Raw genomic sequence first — 21,327 nt, 5'->3', positions numbered from 1 at the left:
AGCATCCTAAGCTTCTGGCTATAAGACTAATATTTTCTGAGTCTCCAGGTACCATCTCAACATGCAGAGCAAATATAATGCAAGAACGATGTTATACCTTTCTCTAAGGACAGCATGCCTTTCTGCTTAATAATGCACACTGGAGTCAGAATGCCTAGACACAAGTACCAGCTCCACCAATCCCTGCCTGTCTAACCTTCAGTTTGTCTAACCTCTCTAAACGAACCTGCCTCCTCTGTAAGAGGGGAATAATCGTGGTACCCACCTGGTGGGACTGCTGTAGGAATAAAGGTAATAAAATACGGAGATGTGTGCCCAGCACACAGAAACCATTTAGTTAGTCATTGTCAGTGAGTCTTACTAGTCTTCAAAAGGGACATGCCAGTGGGGGGCTGAGGACAGAGTGCTCTGACCTCTTTGTCATCTGATACCTGGGTCAGCGAGGGCAGACGTTTCAACAGTTAGTAAGGAGCTTTCTGCAGAACAGTTACCTTTATTTTCCCTGGCTGACTCTCTTCAATGACCACATTACTGGTGGGCCAAGTCAACACTCCAGGAAGTCTGTAAATCAAGGCTTTTGCCTGTTCAAAGTGATTAAGAGCTTCACCAAACCTAGTCATAATTATAAAGAAAAAAGGTATTAAAAGATGTTACATGAGTTTTCATTCCCCACAACGAAAGTCAGAGATTTCACGCTAACTAGTAAGAGTACATCTGATAAATCACTGCATAAAATAGTCAATGTAACCTGCATTTTCTTTAGTGTTGCCTGCTTATTAAATTATACACAAATCTGCCTGGAGACTGGCTTTACTGTGGAAGGCCCACTAATCCTCTGAAGTCATAACTTTCCTGAAGTTTCCAACAACTGAAACAAAAAATTAAACAATTTGATTGTTCCACTTTTATGTCCTATCTAGTAAACAAACTAAAGTAAACTCTCACAGAGAAATGGCAACTCTCCTCCACTCATTTAACCACATGCAGAGAAATGCTTTTGTTGTTTTAAATTTGACTCTATTAGGACATCTAAAGTAAAAATTGCCTGCTGAAAAACGTTTGAAGAGAGTGTATTCTGGACATCTTTCTTCAACCAATCTAATCTGACTTATGGTTTTAAAAGCATGTCAATGAATTCTCACAGTCCATTCAACAAAAGATACTAAAATACTGTATTACAAAGTTAACCAAGTCCTTATTCTTCTCTTCAGACTAGAGAAGAAATAGAATTTTTCCTTCTTTCTCCAACCTAAAAATGATTCCCAATTAAAAAACTTAAGTTTGCCTGCAGTGCCCCAGCACCATCCACCCCTGGACAGTTACGACGCGGGACTGGAAAGGACAACCTGCACCTTGCAACAGCCAGGCCGGCACATGAGGCACTGAGCCCCGTATATGGTTTTGAAATTAAAGTTTAAATTCCTTCGACATGCAGAATTTTTTGTTTACCACAATCCCAGTGATTTCACACACCTGTGCTATTTTTCTAGCCCTTAAGAATACCTGCACATGATCAGGCATTAAACAGGCATACCCTCGACTGCTCACACTAAACTTGGGAATTAACTCCATTTGCTATCGCTACACGGAGCACTAAACCCTCACTTCTCCTGTCTCTAACTGATTCTCAATGTGGTTTAGCCTGTCGAGACAGTAACTTCAGGAAATACAACTGTCCTTAATCTTTAAAAATCTATACAGAAGGTTCTAGGCACACTCTAGGATAGGATTCCCAAGAATACCAATGGTTTGATAAAATTTCCCCTAAAAAGTCAGATGAACATAGCTGAAGATAGCTAACAGTCATACACGACATTCAATCATTCGCGCTTCTTTACAAAGTAATCTAACATACCTACACCACACTAGGTACAAGCGGCAGGACCAGGGAGATATTTTTTAAAGCTCAAGGAGCAATCCTGTCCGCTGAGGTTCATATAGCAATTTTGGGAGGTGAGACATGGAAAACTTGGGCAACAGCTACATACTAAACCTTAAGTAAAGATTCCAACTGTAATATAAATTCAGAGAAGAGATTTCTATTCCTAACTCATGATGTCTTTGAACATATATGTACCTTGTATTAAGACAATCTTCATACAAGCTTTTTGAGCAAATAGATATTTAACCAAGAATTAAACAATCAGACTTGTAAAGCATTAATTTACATCAATTCAGTCACCAATTAAAATGACATACACCAAAAGATAAAATATAAAGGCCTTTGTGTCAAATTGGTCTCTTACTGAATTTTTTAAAAATGATTTGTTTATTTACTTATTTTTAGAGAGAGGAGAAGGGAGGGAGAAAGAGAGGGAGAGAAACATAAATGTGTGGTTGCCTCTCACATGCCCCCTACTGGGGACCTGGCCTGAAACCCAAGCATACACCGCTACTGGGAATTGAACCAGCGAACCTTCGGTTCACAGGCTGATGTTTGTAGGCTGGCACTCAATGCACTGAGCTACACCAGCCAGGGCTGAATTTCTTATTGGATTCAAAATTAGGAAGCATTAGGAAGTGATATGATTCCCCTTACTTTACTATTATTAAATGCCAGTCCTCAAAGTAAACATAATTGTAATAGCATATCACAGATATCAAAACAATTCCAGAAAAGGGCTCATCCCACATTAGACTTTGAATACATTACCAGCCTGGAGCATAAACTAGAATGGCTTCCACAAACCTGTTTTTTTTCAGGTATACTTTTCCAATTCCACAGTAGGCCAAGCAATCAAGGCCCTCGTTGGGGTAGAATTCAATCATCCTCTTAAATTGGCCTTCGGCTTCAGATAATTCCTTTAATGGCAATAAGAACACAACGGTCACTGACACAAAAAAGAGATGCTGCCAAGCCGTTTTTTATCTGAAGGTTGACTGTTTCGTGTGTAACATTATAAACCATCTGCCCAAAATTTCTGCGGCAAAACTACGCCATCTGCATTTCATTTTCTTAGCAATTGTACAGACATTGACCGTACGAATGCTCACGACCAAAGCGATCCAGCTCCAGAATGAGGAGCTGCCACTGAACACACCAACCCACCCAGCAAATGAGCGCGTACTGACACACGGCCCAGGAGCGGTGCCCGGTGCGACCTCAGGGCGAAACGACTGCCTTGGACGCCAAGACGCCGCCCCGTCCGTCCTGGTGCCGCTGCCTTAACGCGCGCAGGCATTCCGACGATGTCGCCGTGTTTCGTGGCGTAAGACCGACAAATGCTCCGCCTTAAAAACAGCTCTTTAGTAACAGTTCTGCAGAGCTTAGAGCATGTTCTTTAAAACACTGCCAACTGTGGAAACCTCCGTGCTTTCCGTGAATTTTGTTCTGAAAATCTCCAGAGACACTTCGCTCTAGACAACACAGCTATGACCCCATCGTGGGTGGAAAAGGAAACGCCGCTGTAACACGGAGCCCGCCAGCAGCTCGGCGGCCAGCCCCAAAGGAGGCCTTCCAAAAACGCTCCCAGCAAGGGCTGTACTGGGGTAAAGGTACTGCTTCCTTCTGGGGCTGCCCCGGAGGATGAAATTCTTTCCAAGGTTCAAGTTCTATCATACCCGCTTTTTTTTCTTTAATTAGTCTCAGTACTTCAGAGTAAGTATAACAGACTACCTCTTTAATTCTAATAAGCAGAACATAACATGTATTATTACTCTGCCATGAATAAAAGAATGGAGATCATGAACTTCGTCTCCAAGTCTAAAAAACGGGTCTTAATGAAAGACATCCAGACCAAGGAAACAAGCAAGCCACAAGGACAATGGACCTCGGGCGCCGCGGACCAGTGGGAGGATGAACACGGAATAGTGACTTGGTACTAGTTAGGCATCCTTAACCCTTCCTCTAGCCAAGGAAGCTCGGAGCCCAAGTTGGTGGTATGAGTATGCTACACACGAGGTAATTCTAGAGCCATTTCAACCTTTATCAAAAACTCAAAACCATGAAAAGCAAAATATAGCTACGTGGTTATGGAAGACTGCAGTCTGGGAAACAAATACCCAGGGACTCACCACCCGGAGCAAAGAGGTATCGTTATTTTTACTTTAAATTTTCTAAAAAATAAAACAAGGTCAAACTCCCCAGGCCCACATTTCGTCCATCACCAAGTGGAACCATTATCTTAAATTTGATGTAAAAACTGAAAACATGGACTAGCCCTACATCGAATTTAAGATAATGGTTCTGCTTAGATGCATGTAGATAGCCATAGATGACATACACTATTCTGAAGTATGTTTTCCAAATAGTACATGAGGGGTATCATGTTTGTCGTGCTCTTCCAACTCGCCTTTTCCCCCTCAACATGTTTCTGAAATCTACCCTGATACGTTAGGTGCTCTACTTTTCATACAAATAAAAAGTAGGTTCCCACTGGTTGTTGGACATAACTTTTGCTAATGGAAACACAAACTGAATTTTCTTTCTAAAAAAAACCCAACACGACACAAATTAAATAAAATGTAGACATTTCGGAAAAAAAATCAAGAAAGTAGGTAGGTGGAGATAAGCCAAAATAGGAAAGCTAATTTATATATCTTCTAAAATCAATGGCATATTTAAGATGTTTATTATTTCTGTTACAAAGCTTACCTGAGGCCGTCCTATCCCAAGGAGAGAAATTGCAAATCCGTAGACCACTAAGACATAGTTAATCATGGCCAGGTTCAATTGCTGTCAAAGAAAATGTTCCAGTTAAAAACCTGAAGATAATTCTGCCCAACTTGCATTATACCAACCTGTTGGCTACAACAGAAAAAGTATAATAAAATCTCACTAATCATGCTGATTGAAATGAAGGCCAAACAGCATTAGAAAATATTTTTGCATGAAAATATTTATAGAAAAGATATATTTTATCAAATATTGAAGAAAAGCACAGACTCACTGCCTCAGAGCTCCTTCAAGGCAGGGTTCCTAACAGATGAGAGTAACTGAAGGTGTCCTGTTTTGCACGTAAGTGGCTACTAGTGACAGGTGAAAACATTCGCTCTCTCACAACCTTGCACAAACCATTTATTTACCTAGCTAACACTTCTTTCTGAATGAAAGGACAGGACTAAAATGAGTCCAAATCCTTGCTCCAAAGAGAGAGAAGGCCAGCAGTTCTGGGGAGCAAGGAGAGAATCGGCACCTGGGTCACACTGACTGTGGGCACGAAGGCCAAATGGGAGGAGTGTGGCCGCCTCGTGCATGTGTTCTCTGAGACAGCCCAGCGATTCGGGCCATTGGGGCAAGGCCCAAGGTGTACTGGCCACAGTGAGGTTACAAAGCCCTGGCTCCCCTCCACACGGGGAGCGTGCTGGCACGGACGAACGCGCCGGGAGGTGGCCACCCCACCTTTATTTTCTGAGCGTCCAGGTTGCTGAGCAGCTCGGAGAAGGCCTGGGCGGCACTCCGGCACCGCTGCTCCAGCAGAGCCGTGTAGCCGTCCTGCACCAAGCTCCGCAGCATCTTCATTATATGGGCGAAATCCTGCAGCACAAAACCGAAACCAGAAACCTCCGGTCAAACCAACAATTCTGCAGTGGCAGCCGGTAGTTCAACCTCTGGTTAACGTAATTACAGAGTTAGTATCTAAGTTAGTGACAGTCTGGGTTGTTGGTAGTGTGGACGTATAATCATAAATTATACATCCATAACTAAAATGATAAAAAAGAGGGTAAAAGACGTACATGATTAGACTTAATTCCCGCGAGACTGTTTTGTTCACAGAGTTTGCTTTTCCTGTCAGAAAATCCCTCCCCTTACCTGATGGGCAGCTCTGGAAGATTTCGAGAATGCTCTCTCCAGGAAGGTTTTCAAATCTGCGGGTAAATTCCCTTGTGAACTAGAGCTAAATGGGAAAAAGTGTCATTTTGAATTATTTTAAAATGCACAAGTCTGCTTCTACAAGGAAAAGTGCGTTTACTGAAGGTCACTTTAAACACTGAGTAAACGCAGAGTCAGAAGCTCCTAAACTGAAATACAACTATGATGGCATTTCTCCCCAAATTAATTTTTAAATCCACTGAAATCTCAATAGAAATCCCTTAAAATTACAGGGGGGGGGTAAAAAGAACTAATTATAAAGATGATATGGAAGAACGGCTTTTGAAAAAGAAATAAACTAAGGGGAATTTGCACCCATCATCCAAGGTTACTACACATCTGCTGACGTCAACAACGGGAGAGTCCCGAAACAAGAAACGCTGAAATGCTCCATCGCAGGGGAAAACCCAACAGACACAACCGCTTCCGAAAGCCGTCCCAGTGCTGGTGAGGGAAGAAACTCAGGTGCCCTAGCTACTTTTCAACACCAAATACTGGGTGTTTTGACACCGAATGCATCTCATGGTCCACGCCGATTCTCCAACACCAGCTGAGCGTCTAACAGCGCAGTTCAGTTCAGGTTTGACCTGAGCTCTGGAGCCCGCGCAGGCCCCTCGGGTGAAAGGCTCGGTCTGACAACACTGCCTTCACTTCAGACCAGACACACCAGGGTGCCCAGGTAACCCAGGTCCTGCCCAGCTGACTACAACCTCGGGGGTTTCCGTGGCCCTGGTTCAGGTTCACCGATTTCCTAGAATGATTCAGAATTCACAAAAGCATTATACTTACTATTACTGGTTTCTGATAAAGGATAGAACTCATAAAAGTCTGAAGAAAGAGACATGCTGGAAGGCACGGGGTGATGCACAGCTCTTGCCCTGGGCCACCTCCCCCCCACCTCCATGTACTACCCACCCAGAAGCTCCCCAAGCCCCAGTGTCTAGAGATTTTTACTGGGGTTTTATTACACGGGCATGAAGGACTGAATTACCAGGCAGTGGTGAATGAACTGACTTCCAGCCCTGTTCCTGAATTTCTCAGAGACCAGGGGTGGAGCTGAGAGATCCAACCCTCCAGTCACATACTTGGTCTTTTTTTAAAAAATATATTTTATTGGTTATACCATTACACTTGTTCTATTCCCCCCCTTCATTCCCCTCCACCCTGCACACCCCCTCCCCCACCATTCCCCCCCTTTAGTTTATGACCACGTATTTCAAGTTCTTTAGATTCTATATTTCCCCTACTATTCTTGCCCTCCCCCTATCTATTTTCTACCTGTCTATGCTATTTTCTGTACCTTCTCCCCCTTTCTCCTCCTCCCACTTCCCTGTTGCTAACCCTCCATGTGTTCTTCATTTCTATGGTTCCACTCCTGATCTAGCTGTCCTCTTGGTTTGCTTTTGTCTCAGGTGTGGTTGTTAGTAACTGTGACTTTGCTGTCCTTTCACTGTTCATATTTTTTATCTTCTTTTTCTTAGATAAGTCCCTTTAACATTTCATATAATAAGGGCTTGGTGATGATGAACTCCTTGAATTTGATCTTATCTGAGAAGCACTTTATCTGTCCTTCCATTCTAAATGAAAACTTTGCTGGATACATCAATCTTGGATGTAGGTTGTTGCATTTCATGACTTGGAATACTTCTTTCTAGCCCCTTCTTGCCTGCAAGGTCTCTTTTGAGAAATCCACTAACAGTCTGATGGGTACTCCTTTGTAGGTAACTGTCCCCTTATCTCTTGCTGCTTCTAGAACTCTCTCCTTCATTTCAATCTTGGCTAATGTAATTATGATGTGCCTTGGTGCGTTCCTTCTTGGGTCCAACTTCTTTGGGACTCTCTGAGCTTCCTGGATTTCCTGGAAGTCTATTTCCTTTGCCAGACTAGGGAAATTCTCCTTTATTATTTATTCAAATACGTTTTCCACTCGTGGCTGTTTCTTTTCCCCTTCTGGTACCCCTATAATTTGGATGTTGGAACGTTTAAAGATGTCCTGGAGGTTCCTAAGCCTCTCCTCATTTTTTTTGGATTCTTGTTTCTTTATTCTTTTCTGGTTGGATGTTTCGTTCTTGCTTTTGGTCCACTCCATTGATTTGAGTCCCAGTTTCCTTTCCATCACTATTGATTTCCTGTGCATTTCCATTCCTTTCAATTAGTTTAGCCTTCATATGTTCCTCTAATTTGTGGCTAAAATCAACCAGTTCTGTGAGCATCCTGATCACCAGTATTTTGAACTGTGCATCTGAGAGGTTTGCTATTTCCTGGTCGCTTAGAGTTATTGGCTCTGGGGCTTTGAGTTCTTCTTGAGCCATATTTTGGACTGTTCATGTCTGCTACGTTTGAGGAGCGGAGCCCTAGGTGTTCACCAGGGTGGGGCAACCCAGGTCGCTGAGTTGTAATGCTGTATGTAGGGGCGGGGCCAAAGGAAATCAATGGCGGTCCCCTCCGCCTCCTCCTGCCGCCAGGGCCACAAGGTCTGTCTCACTGTTCACATCTCTGCTGGTTTATCTGTGCGCGAATGTGTGACCATGCTCAGCCTGCCCCGCACCCTCGCTGGGTCCTCGATGCTACCCCGGCTGCCTGTGTGCCTGAGTCACCCGGGTCGGGGGGTGGGGGGCGCGGGGCAGTTAACTTCCTGCCCAACCCTGCTCCACTGCCAGACCAGTCCCGGTTGAACGGTTCGTTGTTGTCGGACTTCCATATAGTTCAGTTTTCTGTTCTTTGGCTGTGTCTTTGTTTACTAAACCTTTGTTGTATTCAAACTTGGTTGTGGGAGAAGGCACAGTGTTTCCACCTATGCCTCCATCTTCACATACTTGGTCTTTCTGGTGACCAGCCCCAATCCGGAAGGTAGGGCCCCAGCCTTGGGTCACGTCACTGGTGTAAACTCAAGTAGGAAAGGGGCTTGTTATGAACAACAAAAGACACACTTATCACTCAGGAAACTCCAAAGGTTTTAGGAGCTCTGTGCCAGGGACTAGGGTCAGAGAACAAATACAGATTTCATTACAGCACACCCTTTCACAGCTTTAGTGCAAGTGTCAACAGTGATCATTTTCTGGGAGGACAATTTGACACCATCTATCAAAGTTAAAACTACACGCCCCCTTTGACAGAGCAATTCCACTCTAAAAATTTCTCCAAATACACATCTATACTATAAAACATCCTGTAGCCACGAAAAGGAGGGCAGTAGATCTATCTCCACAGTGTGGTACTGGAGGGTTCGCCCGGCGCTGTGAGGGAGGTAAAAGCAAGCTGCCGGCCAGAACGGTTCCACCAGCAGTGACAGTGACAGTGACAGTGACACCAGTAACAACAGCTCAAGTGTATCAGGCGCTCACTGTGTTCCGGGCTCCACGTGTTCTACGTGGTCGCCCTGTTAATCCCTAAATAACCCCTTGAGACCGACATGACCAAATAAGCAGGCTTCAGTTGGAAAACAGAAACACCAGATCAGGAAAATAAATCTATCTTTAGCAAAAGAGGTTAAGATTGTAACTATACATTCAAAGTATGATCATCTTTGCGGTTGTGGTTTCTCCTGGGGAGCACGAGGTGAAGAGGAAGACTCAGGGTTTTTCTATGAAATAACAGAATTACATAATATTCCATATGCCTTGTGTATGTTTATTTTGTACCATGCTCACGATACTGCTTCCTTTGACCATTAAAAAACGGTCTTTTTTTTTAAAGATTTTATTTATTTCTTTTTAGAGAGAAGGGAAGGGAAGGGGAAAGGGATAGAAACACCAACATGTGGTTGCCTTCTGTGCGACTCCCAGAGGACCTGGCCCACAACCCAGGCATGTGCCCTGGCTGGGAATCAAACCAGTGACACTTTGGTTCGCAGGCCCGCACTCAATCCACTGAACTACAGTGGTCAGGAGAAAAAATGGTGATTTATTTTAAAAAATGGGGCTTTACTTGTTTCTCTTACAGCACTTTGACGTTCACACCATTCTCCTCGAAGAGTCTGTCCAGGAGCCGGCCTTCAGGAAGGAAGAGGAAGCTGATGCCGGCCCGCCCGGCCCGGCGCTCTCGCCAGCCTCCCTTTTCCCTGACCTCACCAACTCCTGCGTCCACTGCGAGAGGACAACTCCACTCCACAGTCAACCCACATCTCTGTAGGTTCTCGGGGACTACTATAAGGACAGGTGGCAAGGGTTCCCACCACGAATTTTAGGGGGATGTTTGGCAGAACTAACTTTACAGGTGCGGGCTGGTTCATCAGTGGATACTTTCCTCGGACTACACACGTGCCTGTGCCTGTGCAGGCAAGAGAAGGTTCCAGATGGCCAAGAAACGGAACAGCGAAATGAGTGGAGCAGGAAGGAAACTAATGTCCACTTTATACTTCTTTGAGTATTTTTTTCCTCTTATAAACACACATTTTTAAAAAACTTTATTTATTTATTTTGACAGAGAGGGAAGGGAGGGAGGAAGAAAGAGAGAGAAACATTAATGTGAGAGAAAACATCGATGGGCTGCTTCTTGAATGCACCCTGACTGGGACCGAGCCAGCAACCCAGGCACGTGCCTCAACCAGGACTTGAACCAGAGACCTTATGCTCTGTGGGACAACACCCAACCAACAAGCTACACTGGGCAGGGTGTGAACATGTAGTTGGAATTTTTTTAAATTAATAAACATATGTATGACTTTCAGAAATCATTAACATGCAAGATTCATAATTCTCTGTGCATAAACAACCCTCTCTAAAAAACATGCCTTTGATTTTGAAAGGGATTTTATTACTTAACATACATATGTAAAGGTATCCACTACTTTGAAGATATTTTTTTCTTTTTCTTTTTTCCTTGGAAGGAGAACATTAGGGGAAGAAACAAAAAACTTTAAATAAAAAACATACCTGGCCTCCGATTCATTGTTTCGGGATTTTTGTTTTCCTTTATGTCTCGGAGGTTGACCTGTGAATACAAAAGTATTTGTTCCTGAAATCTGGACATGAAAATCTATGAGCTTGAAAATGAAATAATTTTTAAAATATGTAAATTGTATAGAAAGCAAAGGAAGCAATATTGTAAGCACAGTACAAACACAAGCCGAAAAAGAAGCCACTGGTGATGTCTGTATATGTAGGCAATGATATCGTTAGGACTATCATGTAGGCCCAAAGGAGGTACAGAGACAACCTATTCTTTCTGTTCTCTATTGGTAGTTCACAATCAGATGCGAAGGAAAGACAGATGGGAAGGAAAGCTGCAACAATTAAACAACACACACGAGAAGACAAGGAGACACCCTGCTGCTATCGACAAATTAATTTCACAGTGACAGCTCTCAGAACTCACTGGAGGGAGAAGTCACCCAGGCTGGAGGGGTGGGGAAAGCAATAGTGAGAAGGCAGCATTTGTGCTTAGTGCTAAGGAACAAGCAGGATTCGGACAGAATGGGCCCAACCCAAGGGCGGAGTTCCTTTTAAGAAACACTAAGTAGACCCACGTGGCTGGGCAAGTTGGGTCAGGACCCAGGTTGGAGCCTGGCTGCGGCTAAGGCAGGTTGAGGGGTGTGACAGCCCCTGTGCTTCCACTTCCCCGGCTGGGTGAGCTCAGCCTCTGCAGGCTGGCAGGAGGGGGGAGCCCAGTGCACTGTGGGAGGAGACAGACCTGCAAAGCTGGGCAGAGGAGAGCACAGCAGTAGGAACCGGTGTATTTAAGGGGCGATTTGGGGACAGACTGCACAGGCAAGTCAGAGCCACATAGTGAGGACAGACAAGAGCCGAGCTGTTTTGGTGGCCTCAGAAAATAAGAGAGGCTTCTAGAAAGGCAGAAGAGTTCCGGTTTAATTTCTGCTGTGTGACCTAAGGCAGAACTACCTAACCCTAAACTTGGGACCTCAATTTCTTCAAATGTAGATGCTGCAGTGTGGGTGGTTATTTATGTATTTAAATGTACTGTCTGGCGATAACAGCCTGAGAAATACTGATATATTAAAAGCTGTTTTCAAAAAAGAAGTTTTATCCTCAAAGCCTTTTCAGGTACTATTAGAGTTGCAATCCTCTGAGTGTCCCCTCTTTGTAATTTCTGCCAAAGTACTAACCAAATGGAAATGCCCAGTAATACATGGTTGGATATGAGGCATGGGGGCCTAAGAAAAGAGAGAAATGGCTGCCAGAAGCAAAAACACTGAAGAAGAAACAAAAGAAGCAATAAACAAGAGAAAGAGGGCAACAGGGTCACTAACTAGCTGGTCACAGGTCCCTGTAAAAAAAACCCGGAAGGAACACAGGAAAAATGGAGACAAATTACTTGTAACAACAGCAACCTTTAGTCGTTCAGAAAACCTGACTTCTCTTAAACTGTGTTCTACAAGGCGGGGAAGCATGCAATTCACTTTAGAAAGATTTCCATCAAACCCGGCTGTGTCACAGGAGCCTGAAAGGTAAACCCAGCTCGAGTGCCTGCGCTCCTCTGGGACCCCGCACCCCCAGTGGGGCGGAGTCAGGGAGGCCCCACCCTGTCGGCCTGTGGACCAGACGGGTAAACAGGCACCATTTAAAATAGACAAGTGCTGGCCTAAAGCATCCATTCTCAACAGAGGGGGCGTCCCTCACCCCCAGCAGGGATAGTGATGGTTACTGGAAGAGGAAAAGAAGGTCCACCTTTTCATACAGGCTGGGGCAAAAGTAGGTTTGCAGTTGTTCGCACGAAAAATAATATACTAATTAACAAATAACCCAAGAATAAACTGTCGTTTCCCGTGCTCACAACTGTAAACCTGCTTCTGCCCTCCCGCCCCCTGTGTAAAGCAGAGACGTACATACAGCACATAAACAGATACACAGTAAATGTCATGACGAGGCACATAGCGGGCAAACAGGCTAAAAAGGCTTGGGTTGGGGCAGAGGGAAACATGGAAGATGGAAAGCAGTGTGGCCTGACGGAAATCAGAGGAAACCAGAAAGGGCTTCATCTCTCCTTTCCATTCCTTCAATTTGGAGTTCCAAGATTAGATTTATTAAATAATGTGAAAAGACCAAGTAGTGATTTCAAATAAATATTCCATGTTTTCACAGAGAAGCACTGCAAAGTAAAAGAACTAGTGCAAATATAAGTGAGGTTTGTTTGTGCAAATCCTGGGGCACAGAAGTTCAGACAACACTTCGTTACCTTTGTCAACAATTTGCATAAAGGAAAAACTCACTTGACGATGCCAGGTATTCAGGACAGTCACAGTCATCTGAGTTTGAAGCTTCATCTACGTCCTGCCCATGAAAATAAAATCAATGAGACTTTAGGGGGAAAAAAGCCCTTAAGAATTCAACACCTAAAAAATAAAATAGATCAGAATTTATTCAGGCACCTAAAATATGTAGGCGGTTAAGCCTAAATGAATAAACAAACAAAACCATAACTAATGATAAGAGATTACGATATGACAATTCCACTTCTGACACCCAACGTGGGGCCAGCCAGGACAGTCGCTCAGGAAGTGTCTGGACTGACTCGACACTGGTACCTCTCCCCTTATGCTCCTCTCCCTAACCAAACACAGCCTCTCTGAGGTCTTCATTGCCAACAACCACAGAACTACAGTTCCCCCCACTGCCTAGGACCCATAGGACCCTAACCCCAAACCCCGTATTCCTTTCCCCCGCCCAAGACAGAAATGTGGACTCGTGACATCTGCTGAGCTCTGAGCAAAACTCGGGCGCAGGTCCTCTGGTACACGGAGCCCGAGGCCAGGCTAGAGGCCTCGAGGTGCCCTGAGAGCCCATCAGACCCAGGTTCAGCCAAGCACAGCAATGAGCCAAGGGCCTGGGCCACCGTCAGGAGCAGCAGAGGCTGAGGAAACGGAGGTGGGGTGCCTCCAGGCCCGGCACAGCACAAACTGGGTGGGTGGGCAGGCAGGTACAGCGGCAGGCAGCCACGTGGATTGTAAAAAAGAAAAGAGAGGAAAGGAAAAACCTGAAAGCATTGTAAGGGGTGGGGTGATTTGGCCGCCAGACCCCAGTCACTCATTCCGAGTGACTGATCGAGAGACATGTACAGGGAAGGCAAAGAGAACCACCCAAGCATAAAATGAAATGTAGAACAAAACAATTTGAAAAACATACACACACGACTGCAAAAAATTTTTTGTGACAATAAAATTCTATTTTTATGTAGTTATAAAAGGTAGCTCAAATATTTATTATAAAGAATCATTCTGTGAGCACGGGCCTGCGAACCACACAATCGCAGTTCGATTCCCAGTCAGGGCACATGCCTGGGTTGCAGACCAGTCCCCTGTTGGGTTGCAGGCCAGTCCCCAGCAGGGGACTCACGAGAGGCAACCATACATTGATCTTTTTCTCCTCCCTTCCCCTCTAAAGATAAATAAATAAAATATTTTTTAAAAAAAGAATCATTCTGCCCTTGCTGGATGGCTCAGTGGATTGAACACCAGCCAGCAAACCAAAGGGCGGCCAGTTCGATTCCCAGTCAGGGCACATGCCTGGGTTGCAGGCCAGGTCCCCAGTAGGGGGTGCTCAAGGAGCAACCACACACTGAGTTTCTCTCCCTCTCTTTCTCCCTCCCACCCCCTCTCTAAAAATAAATAAATAAAATCTTAAAAAGAATCATTCTCTTGATATCAATAGGCAAAAAAAGGTTTATAGCAACAAAATACTTAGTTTTCATTATCGCCAAAATATTATTGTAAAAATATGAGACTATCTACACTGGAAATAATATTATTTTTAGTTTTTAATTGAAATTACCCTTGAATTTGGATAACCACCGCTTGCCATTTCGTTGTTGGTTTTTCTGGAATCTCTTTCGGTGTCTACAAAGTTAAGTGAAGTACTAAACGCAGGTGCTGGTGAACTAGGTGTGCAGGCCCTGAATGGAGAGAAAGGGAACAATCTTTTTATTACTATTAAGTAGTATGCATTTTAAAAAGTCAACCTTCAAAGAAACAGGTTTCAGCAATTAGAGCCCTTTTTCCTTGAAAGCAAGGTAAGGTTGTTTTAAAAAGGATCTGTACCTCTGAGAGTAAGCTTTATGCATAAACATTATTTTACATTTGGCATTAAAAACTCAGATTAAAACCAACTCAAAAAATGTAGTCTGGTTTCTAATATTAAAATAAGTGACTCTCCTTTTAAATGTATCAGCTTCATTATCTCAGGAATGTGGGGAAAAGCTTAATCTTACTTAATCACCAAGTAACAAAGAAGAGGCCTGGCTGCCCCTGGCTGCCCCCGGCTGCCCCTGGCTACTGCGAGCATACTCCAGTCCGTCTGCTGTCCACCTCCAACAGGAGGAGTCTCAGCCTTTGAAAAAGCACCGGGAGTCCGGGGGCAGATGTTTCCAGAGCAGGGGTGACGGGCTAAAAGGCATGGACTGTGCCCCCGCTCTCTGCCAGGACCCCAAGGCCAAAAGTGGTCTCTTTCAAACACAGTAACATCCCATTAACATTCCACCCCTTCTTCCACGGGCTTAGGCTGCTGATTCCCAATACATACATACACCAATAGCTGAGCAGAACAGTTAGCAAGACAAATTTGGCAGTTCACAGGTCACCTGATCCGACACAGGGACACTTGGAAACCACCTTTCGCCTCCAACTTTGCTGTGGTTGCTATCAGCTGCTAAAGCATCAAACACAATGACTCTCAAACTTGCAGGGCAAAGCCCATCCAAGCACCAGCTACTGATCGAACTGATATTAACTCACCTGCTTTCAGAACAGGATTTCACTGGATTCCTAGTTGATGTCCCACCTATAAAAATCAATCACACACACACTTAGTAACCAGTGCACTGGCAACACAAACACATACATTAAAAGCCTGGCAAAGTCCGAGAATTGGAAAGTAACCCTAGGCAATTTTACATTTGGCGAAGCTTTGAGTTTGACGACCATGTCAACAAACTACCCTGCAGACCTGAGCCCACACCCCGCTGGAGAGGGTCACTGACCAGATGCAGCAACAAATACCGTCTTTTGCCGGGTATAGTGCACGCCCACGATTTTGGCCCAGACTTTCAGATAAACTATCTTTCGTTTTAATTTTTAATTCAATTATATATTTATTTATATTTAGATACTTGTTTTTTGTACTCTAATGGAATTTCAGCATTTATTTTTTAATATATTATAGTACAAGAAATTCTATGTATCAAACAATTACAAAGCACAAGAACCAGGTACAAGGTATTCCAGGTACAACCCACCTATAATACGTGCCTTTATTTTCCCCTCAAAAATTTGGAAGGTGCGTGTTATACACAGCAAAACACGGCAAATGTGAGTCAGACCCGGTACCTGTCTTCAAGGAGCTCACAGTCTCATAATCGTGTCATGGTGGATGACACCTGCTAGTGAAAGAGAACCACTCAACTCAGCTTCATAAGACACTAAACACCCAAAAGAAAAAACAGGACACACCTGTTCAGAGTGTGGGGAAAGGAATTTCAGAATTCTTATGCCACACAGCAAATTCCGGAGATACACATAAAATCAGCCACAACCTTGGTGCAAATACATCAAACAACTCTCACGGAGGGAATTTTCTTCAGGAAACAGGTATAATAGTGAAGGGGGTAATTCCATGACAATGTTGTTTCAAAAAGGATTTACTTTATTTTCAAATTTCAAGAAGGCCTGTTTTTCTGCACAAGAGCATATCATTTCTTGCTGAATGTTCAAATAAAAATACAAACCATTTATAATTACCGAATGGAACATAATGCTGATAGAATTCCATACAGACAGAAATGAAAAGCCTAAGGGACTCAGCCAGGACAGCGAAGTACGTACAAATCACCTGAAAATTGATTCATGGTCCACCACTCATCCAAGAAACCCACCTTCAAGAGTTTTAAAGGGAATGAAGTGCAACCGAAAGAATCTGAGGTGAAATACCTTGCAGGTCTTCTATCTGTTTTTGTAACTTTATATGCTGCTGAATTAGATCCTTGATTCCCTCAGGGTCATTTCTACAGAGTTTTTGAGCTTTAATGTTTGCTTGCAGGGCCCAGTCATACTCCCCCAGCATAGAAAGAGCAGCACAATAACGATAATGACCCTGTTCCAAAGAGATAAATTTCGTTTTCTCAAAGATATACTTCTATGAAAGGAAATAGATAAGAAAAAATATTTTGCTTGAAATCTGATTAGTTACTTCACATGTTAGATTAGAACCCTATCAATGAAATATAAATAAAAGTGTTAACACCTCTCAGGATATAAAATTATCTAAATGACTTAAGTGAATAATTATAACAGTATTCATAACAATGTTTAACAACTGACTAGAGCTCAGTATTTTTGCTTAAGAGAGATTTGTGTATCCTCTTCAAATGAAAAAAAGTTGAGCTCCATTGCATTTTACTAGTAAAGAAGGAAGTAACTTTTATGCCAAATAAAGTCTAAAAATCATTCAGACAAATAACTTAAATTTCTTCACAACATTTCAAGGCAGTGACAGTCCCCAAGTCCTGACACCCCTCCACTTCAGAAACCAGCAAATCTTAGAGGGGGCAGCACAGCAGGCGCGCAGCAGCTTCCCAGCCCTCCCAAGAGGAGCACAGCTCAGATGAGAGGTAAATCTAGGCTACATCTTCCATCCACCACTCTCTTAATCGGCTTTTTTTTTACTGAGTTTTTAGAGAGAAGGACAGAGGGTGAGGGGGAGAGACAGCAAGGGAGACCTGTTCTTCCACATTCACTCGTCTTTGGGGGATTCCTTTGTGTGCCCTGACTGGGGATCTAACCCGTAACTTTGGGCTTATCCCGGCAACGCTCTCATCAACTGAGCAACCCAGCCAGCGTCCTCTTAATCAGCTTTTAATTCTTTTATCTCTAAGAACAGTTCTTGGCTTTAAGAAAGAAACGGTCCAAAACCACTGATTTACTCTTAATTCAATCATGGAGTTTTGTTTTTTAATCAAGTTTTCTTTTTTTAATTGAGATTTTTGTTCTTTTTTGGTTTTGCCACAGAACCACAGGCCTGGCTGGCCAGCCACATTCACACATTTTGAGAAATCTTGTATACCGAGCATGAACCTTCTAATCTACAACGCTAACACTGCCAAACCCAGGCTAACTCACCCAGCTTCTCCTCTAGCTCGCTACTCACAAGCCACACTCCCATTTTAGACACAGAACCTCCACTTGAAAAGTGACTTCTAAGCTTAAGAGGCTTGAACTGGACGGATGTCACTCACTGAGGGGCAAGCCACGGATCGCTGATCTTATGACTTCCAGTCCAGAGCTTTCCTCTCTACTACACGCTTTACAAAGAACATCCTGATTCTATAAGAAAATACAAAATCAGGAATAAGTGACCTTTTTAAGAAAGATGAGCTTCCACCAAGAAAAGCCAGAAAACAACCACGAGGCCCTCTCTTTATGCAGACTCTGTGCCTGTACAACCCTGCTCTGGTGCAGCAACCCAACCAGTGAGTTCTGCAGAATCTCTTTTTAGCCAGACTTCAGGTTCAGATCAAAGAGTCAGTTCAGATGGCATTTGGTCAAACTTTACTCTTCCTCAAAAGGCATAAGATATNGCCACGGATCGCTGATCTTATGACTTCCAGTCCAGAGCTTTCCTCTCTACTACACGCTTTACAAAGAACATCCTGATTCTATAAGAAAATACAAAATCAGGAATAAGTGACCTTTTTAAGAAAGATGAGCTTCCACCAAGAAAAGCCAGAAAACAACCACGAGGCCCTCTCTTTATGCAGACTCTGTGCCTATACAACCCTGCTCTGGTGCAGCAACCCAACCAGTGAGTTCTGCAGAATCTCTTTTTAGCCAGACTTCAGGTTCAGATCAGAGTCAGTTCAGATGGCATTTGGTCAAACTTTACTCTTCCTCAAAAGGCATAAGATATCAGAGAGCACTCAGGTGGGCTATGAGACCAAAGCCCTGCCCTGACGAGTGTGGCCCGGCAGACTGAGCGCTGGCCTGCCAGTCGAAAGGTCGCTGGTTCTTGCAGACCGGGTCTATAGTTGTGGGCGTGTAAGAAGAGGCAACCAATCGATGTAGCTCTTGCACATTCATGTTTTTCTCCCTCCCTTCCCCTCTCTAAAAATAAATAAAAAAAAAATATTTTTTAAAAAGACCAAAATCCTAGCCCCCAGGCATATGTCAACTTGAAAGCTTACATAGCTGCATTTTTAAAGTTTTATTTATTTTTTTAGAGAGAGGGGAAACAGAGGGAGAGGAACATCAATGTGTGGTTGCCTCTCAAGCATCCTGACTGGGAATCGAACTGGCCAACCTTTGGTTCACAGACTAGTACTCAGTCCACGAGTGATGCCAGCCAGGACCATAACTGCATTTTTTTTTAATTAGAGCACAGAAAATTATAATAGATTATAAACCATATCTACTTAAATTTGTAAAAAACACTTTATCTCATTTTTGTTTCCCTCCGCCTTACTCATCCTCCACTGAGTCCTTTTCCTAAACTCTATAACCAGTACAATCTGTGCCAGTTGAGTAGTTTTATGCAGATCTCTTTGCGAAAGTTTTTTTAGAGAGTTACTTGAATCCCATTAGAAATAGAAAGTCTTGCTCATCTTTGACACTATCTCACTATCACATATAAAAAATTCTCTCTTGTTCACCTGCCCAGCAGCCCCTCCTGTGGAGGACTACCATGTCCCTTCTCACAGCAATGGCAGGACTGTCAACCTCATGCCCCGCCCCAACAATGACGGTGGATACACGCATAGCTGTGACCCAGGAAACGGGCCGATCCAAATGCACCATTTCCCAGGTTATAGTGATGGATCCACAGGTGAGCACGAGGCCCAAGGAGAGTAAGTCTGAGGCACCCCTTGGGTACACTATACAGATAGTGAAGATGTTCTCTTCCCACTAAAATGAACAGTTATTGAGGATATCACTTTGGTTTCCCACTACATGAAAAGTCTCTTTCAAAACCAAGCCAAGAGAGCCCACACTCTACCACTTCTGCTCCAGACGTAGGAACAGGGACTGGATTTACCCTCTTGGCTCAAATAAACAACATATATGAGCAACATATATGAAACAAAGGGTTGCAAGACACTGGCTATCAGACAACAACAGGGAGCAATCCCTGACAGATGAGAAACACACCGAGTAAGCCCTGGGCCCGCTCCCGCTTGCTCAGTGGGGCTGCTCAGCCATAGCACAGCAAGAAGCAACCCAGGCAGAGAGACCACAGTCTCCGTTAAGGAGAGGGAGCCAGGAGTCCAGGCAAGCCATGCAGCTCAAGTTCTCAGCGCAGATGGGCAGGGAGGGGAGAGCTGCACAGAGAACTCCAGATTGTCACAGGGCCCCATTGAGACTAATCAGCACTTGCGTGTGGGGCAACCACCCCAGCCAGAGAAAGACCACCTGAAAAGCTAAGAGAAAACAGCTGCACCCACACAGGGCCAGAATATTTCCTGTCCCCCCAACCAGGGTGGAAACACCACTAATTCACAGAATATCCAGTAGAGTACTCAGAAGCTTTGCTTCAGTTACGGAGAAAAAACCAGCCCCAGACCAATACCACTATGGTCCCAACTAACAGAGCTTAAAAGAAGACTCCATGAAAGCAAACTGTTTACAAGTAACCACTACATCCCAAAAGAAAGCTGAAAAACATTTACAGAAATACAAAAATATCAGCTAAAATCACAATGCCTGGCATCCAATCAAAACTTATTAGGTATGCACCCTGGCTGGTGTGGCTCAGTGGATTGAGTGCTGGCCCGTGAACCAAAGGGTTGTTGGTTGGATTCCTAGTCAGGGCACGTGCCTGGGTTGTGGGCCGGGTCCCCTGTAGGGACTGTGTAAGAGCAAACCACACACTGGTGTTTCTCTCCCTGTTTCTCCCTCCTTTCCCCTCTCTCTAAAAATAAATAAAATCTTTTAAAACTTACCAGGTGTGCAAAAAAGGAAAATAAGGAGAAAAATGAATCAATTGAAACAACCCAGAAATGACCCACATGATAGAATTAGTAGACAAGGGCATTAAAACAGTTATAAAGATATTCCATACATTCAAGAAGCTAAAAGAAAGACCGACATATAAGTAAAGACATGCAATACATAAGAAATACTCAAATTGAAATTCTAGAGGGGGAAGCTATAGCATACAAGATGAAAAACACATTGGGTGAAGACACAGATCAGACATTGCAGAACTGGAGGACACAGCAGTGGAACCGAGATAAAAAGAAACAGAAAAAAGACTGAATGTGACACTAACAAACAGGGAAGCACAGCTAAGAAACACAAAGAAAAGAGCTGGATCCACTCATGCCTGAAGCTAACCCTAGAACTTTCAAATTACATGAGCTAACACCTCCTCTCTCCTACTTAAGCCAAATCTGGGTTAGGTTTCGTCTCTCACAAACAAGAGAGTCCACATATACCCCTAAAGGTTAAAAGGTTCTTGAGAACATTTGGGAAACTATTGGTTTGTATCCTACATAACATCATCAAAAGGCAATGTACACAGAAATGTCGACAATTACCTGTTGACTCTACCATAAAAATTCTCTCTTTACAATACACT

General features: G+C 43.7%; 1 protein-coding gene across 3 annotated transcripts in view; it reads right to left on the bottom strand.

The window, feature by feature from the left end:
• Nucleotides 1–21,327, bottom strand: part of TTC3 (tetratricopeptide repeat domain 3) — a 112,842-nt gene that overhangs the window by 57,229 nt on the left and 34,286 nt on the right. For all 3 annotated transcript variants that reach the window (XM_037040623.1, XM_037040624.1, XM_037040625.1), the window contains 10 exons: nucleotides 16,689–16,851; nucleotides 15,498–15,543; nucleotides 14,539–14,659; nucleotides 12,981–13,041; nucleotides 10,687–10,744; nucleotides 5,753–5,837; nucleotides 5,342–5,476; nucleotides 4,595–4,675; nucleotides 2,690–2,802; nucleotides 492–612 (listed from right to left, as the gene is read on the bottom strand). In XM_037040623.1, the coding sequence (XP_036896518.1) occupies nucleotides 492–612; nucleotides 2,690–2,802; nucleotides 4,595–4,675; nucleotides 5,342–5,476; nucleotides 5,753–5,837; nucleotides 10,687–10,744; nucleotides 12,981–13,041; nucleotides 14,539–14,659; nucleotides 15,498–15,543; nucleotides 16,689–16,851 (984 nt within the window). The remainder of the gene's footprint in view (nucleotides 1–491; nucleotides 613–2,689; nucleotides 2,803–4,594; nucleotides 4,676–5,341; nucleotides 5,477–5,752; nucleotides 5,838–10,686; nucleotides 10,745–12,980; nucleotides 13,042–14,538; nucleotides 14,660–15,497; nucleotides 15,544–16,688; nucleotides 16,852–21,327) is intronic.

The sequence above is a fragment of the Sturnira hondurensis genome, unplaced genomic scaffold (genome assembly GCF_014824575.4).
Source record: "Sturnira hondurensis isolate 20B ecotype Veracruz unplaced genomic scaffold, ASM1482457v3 Scaffold0002640, whole genome shotgun sequence".
NCBI classification, from domain to species: Eukaryota; Metazoa; Chordata; class Mammalia; order Chiroptera; family Phyllostomidae; genus Sturnira; species Sturnira hondurensis.
Note: the sequence above shows the minus strand (reverse complement) of the source record. Positions and strands in the feature narration are given on the sequence as shown.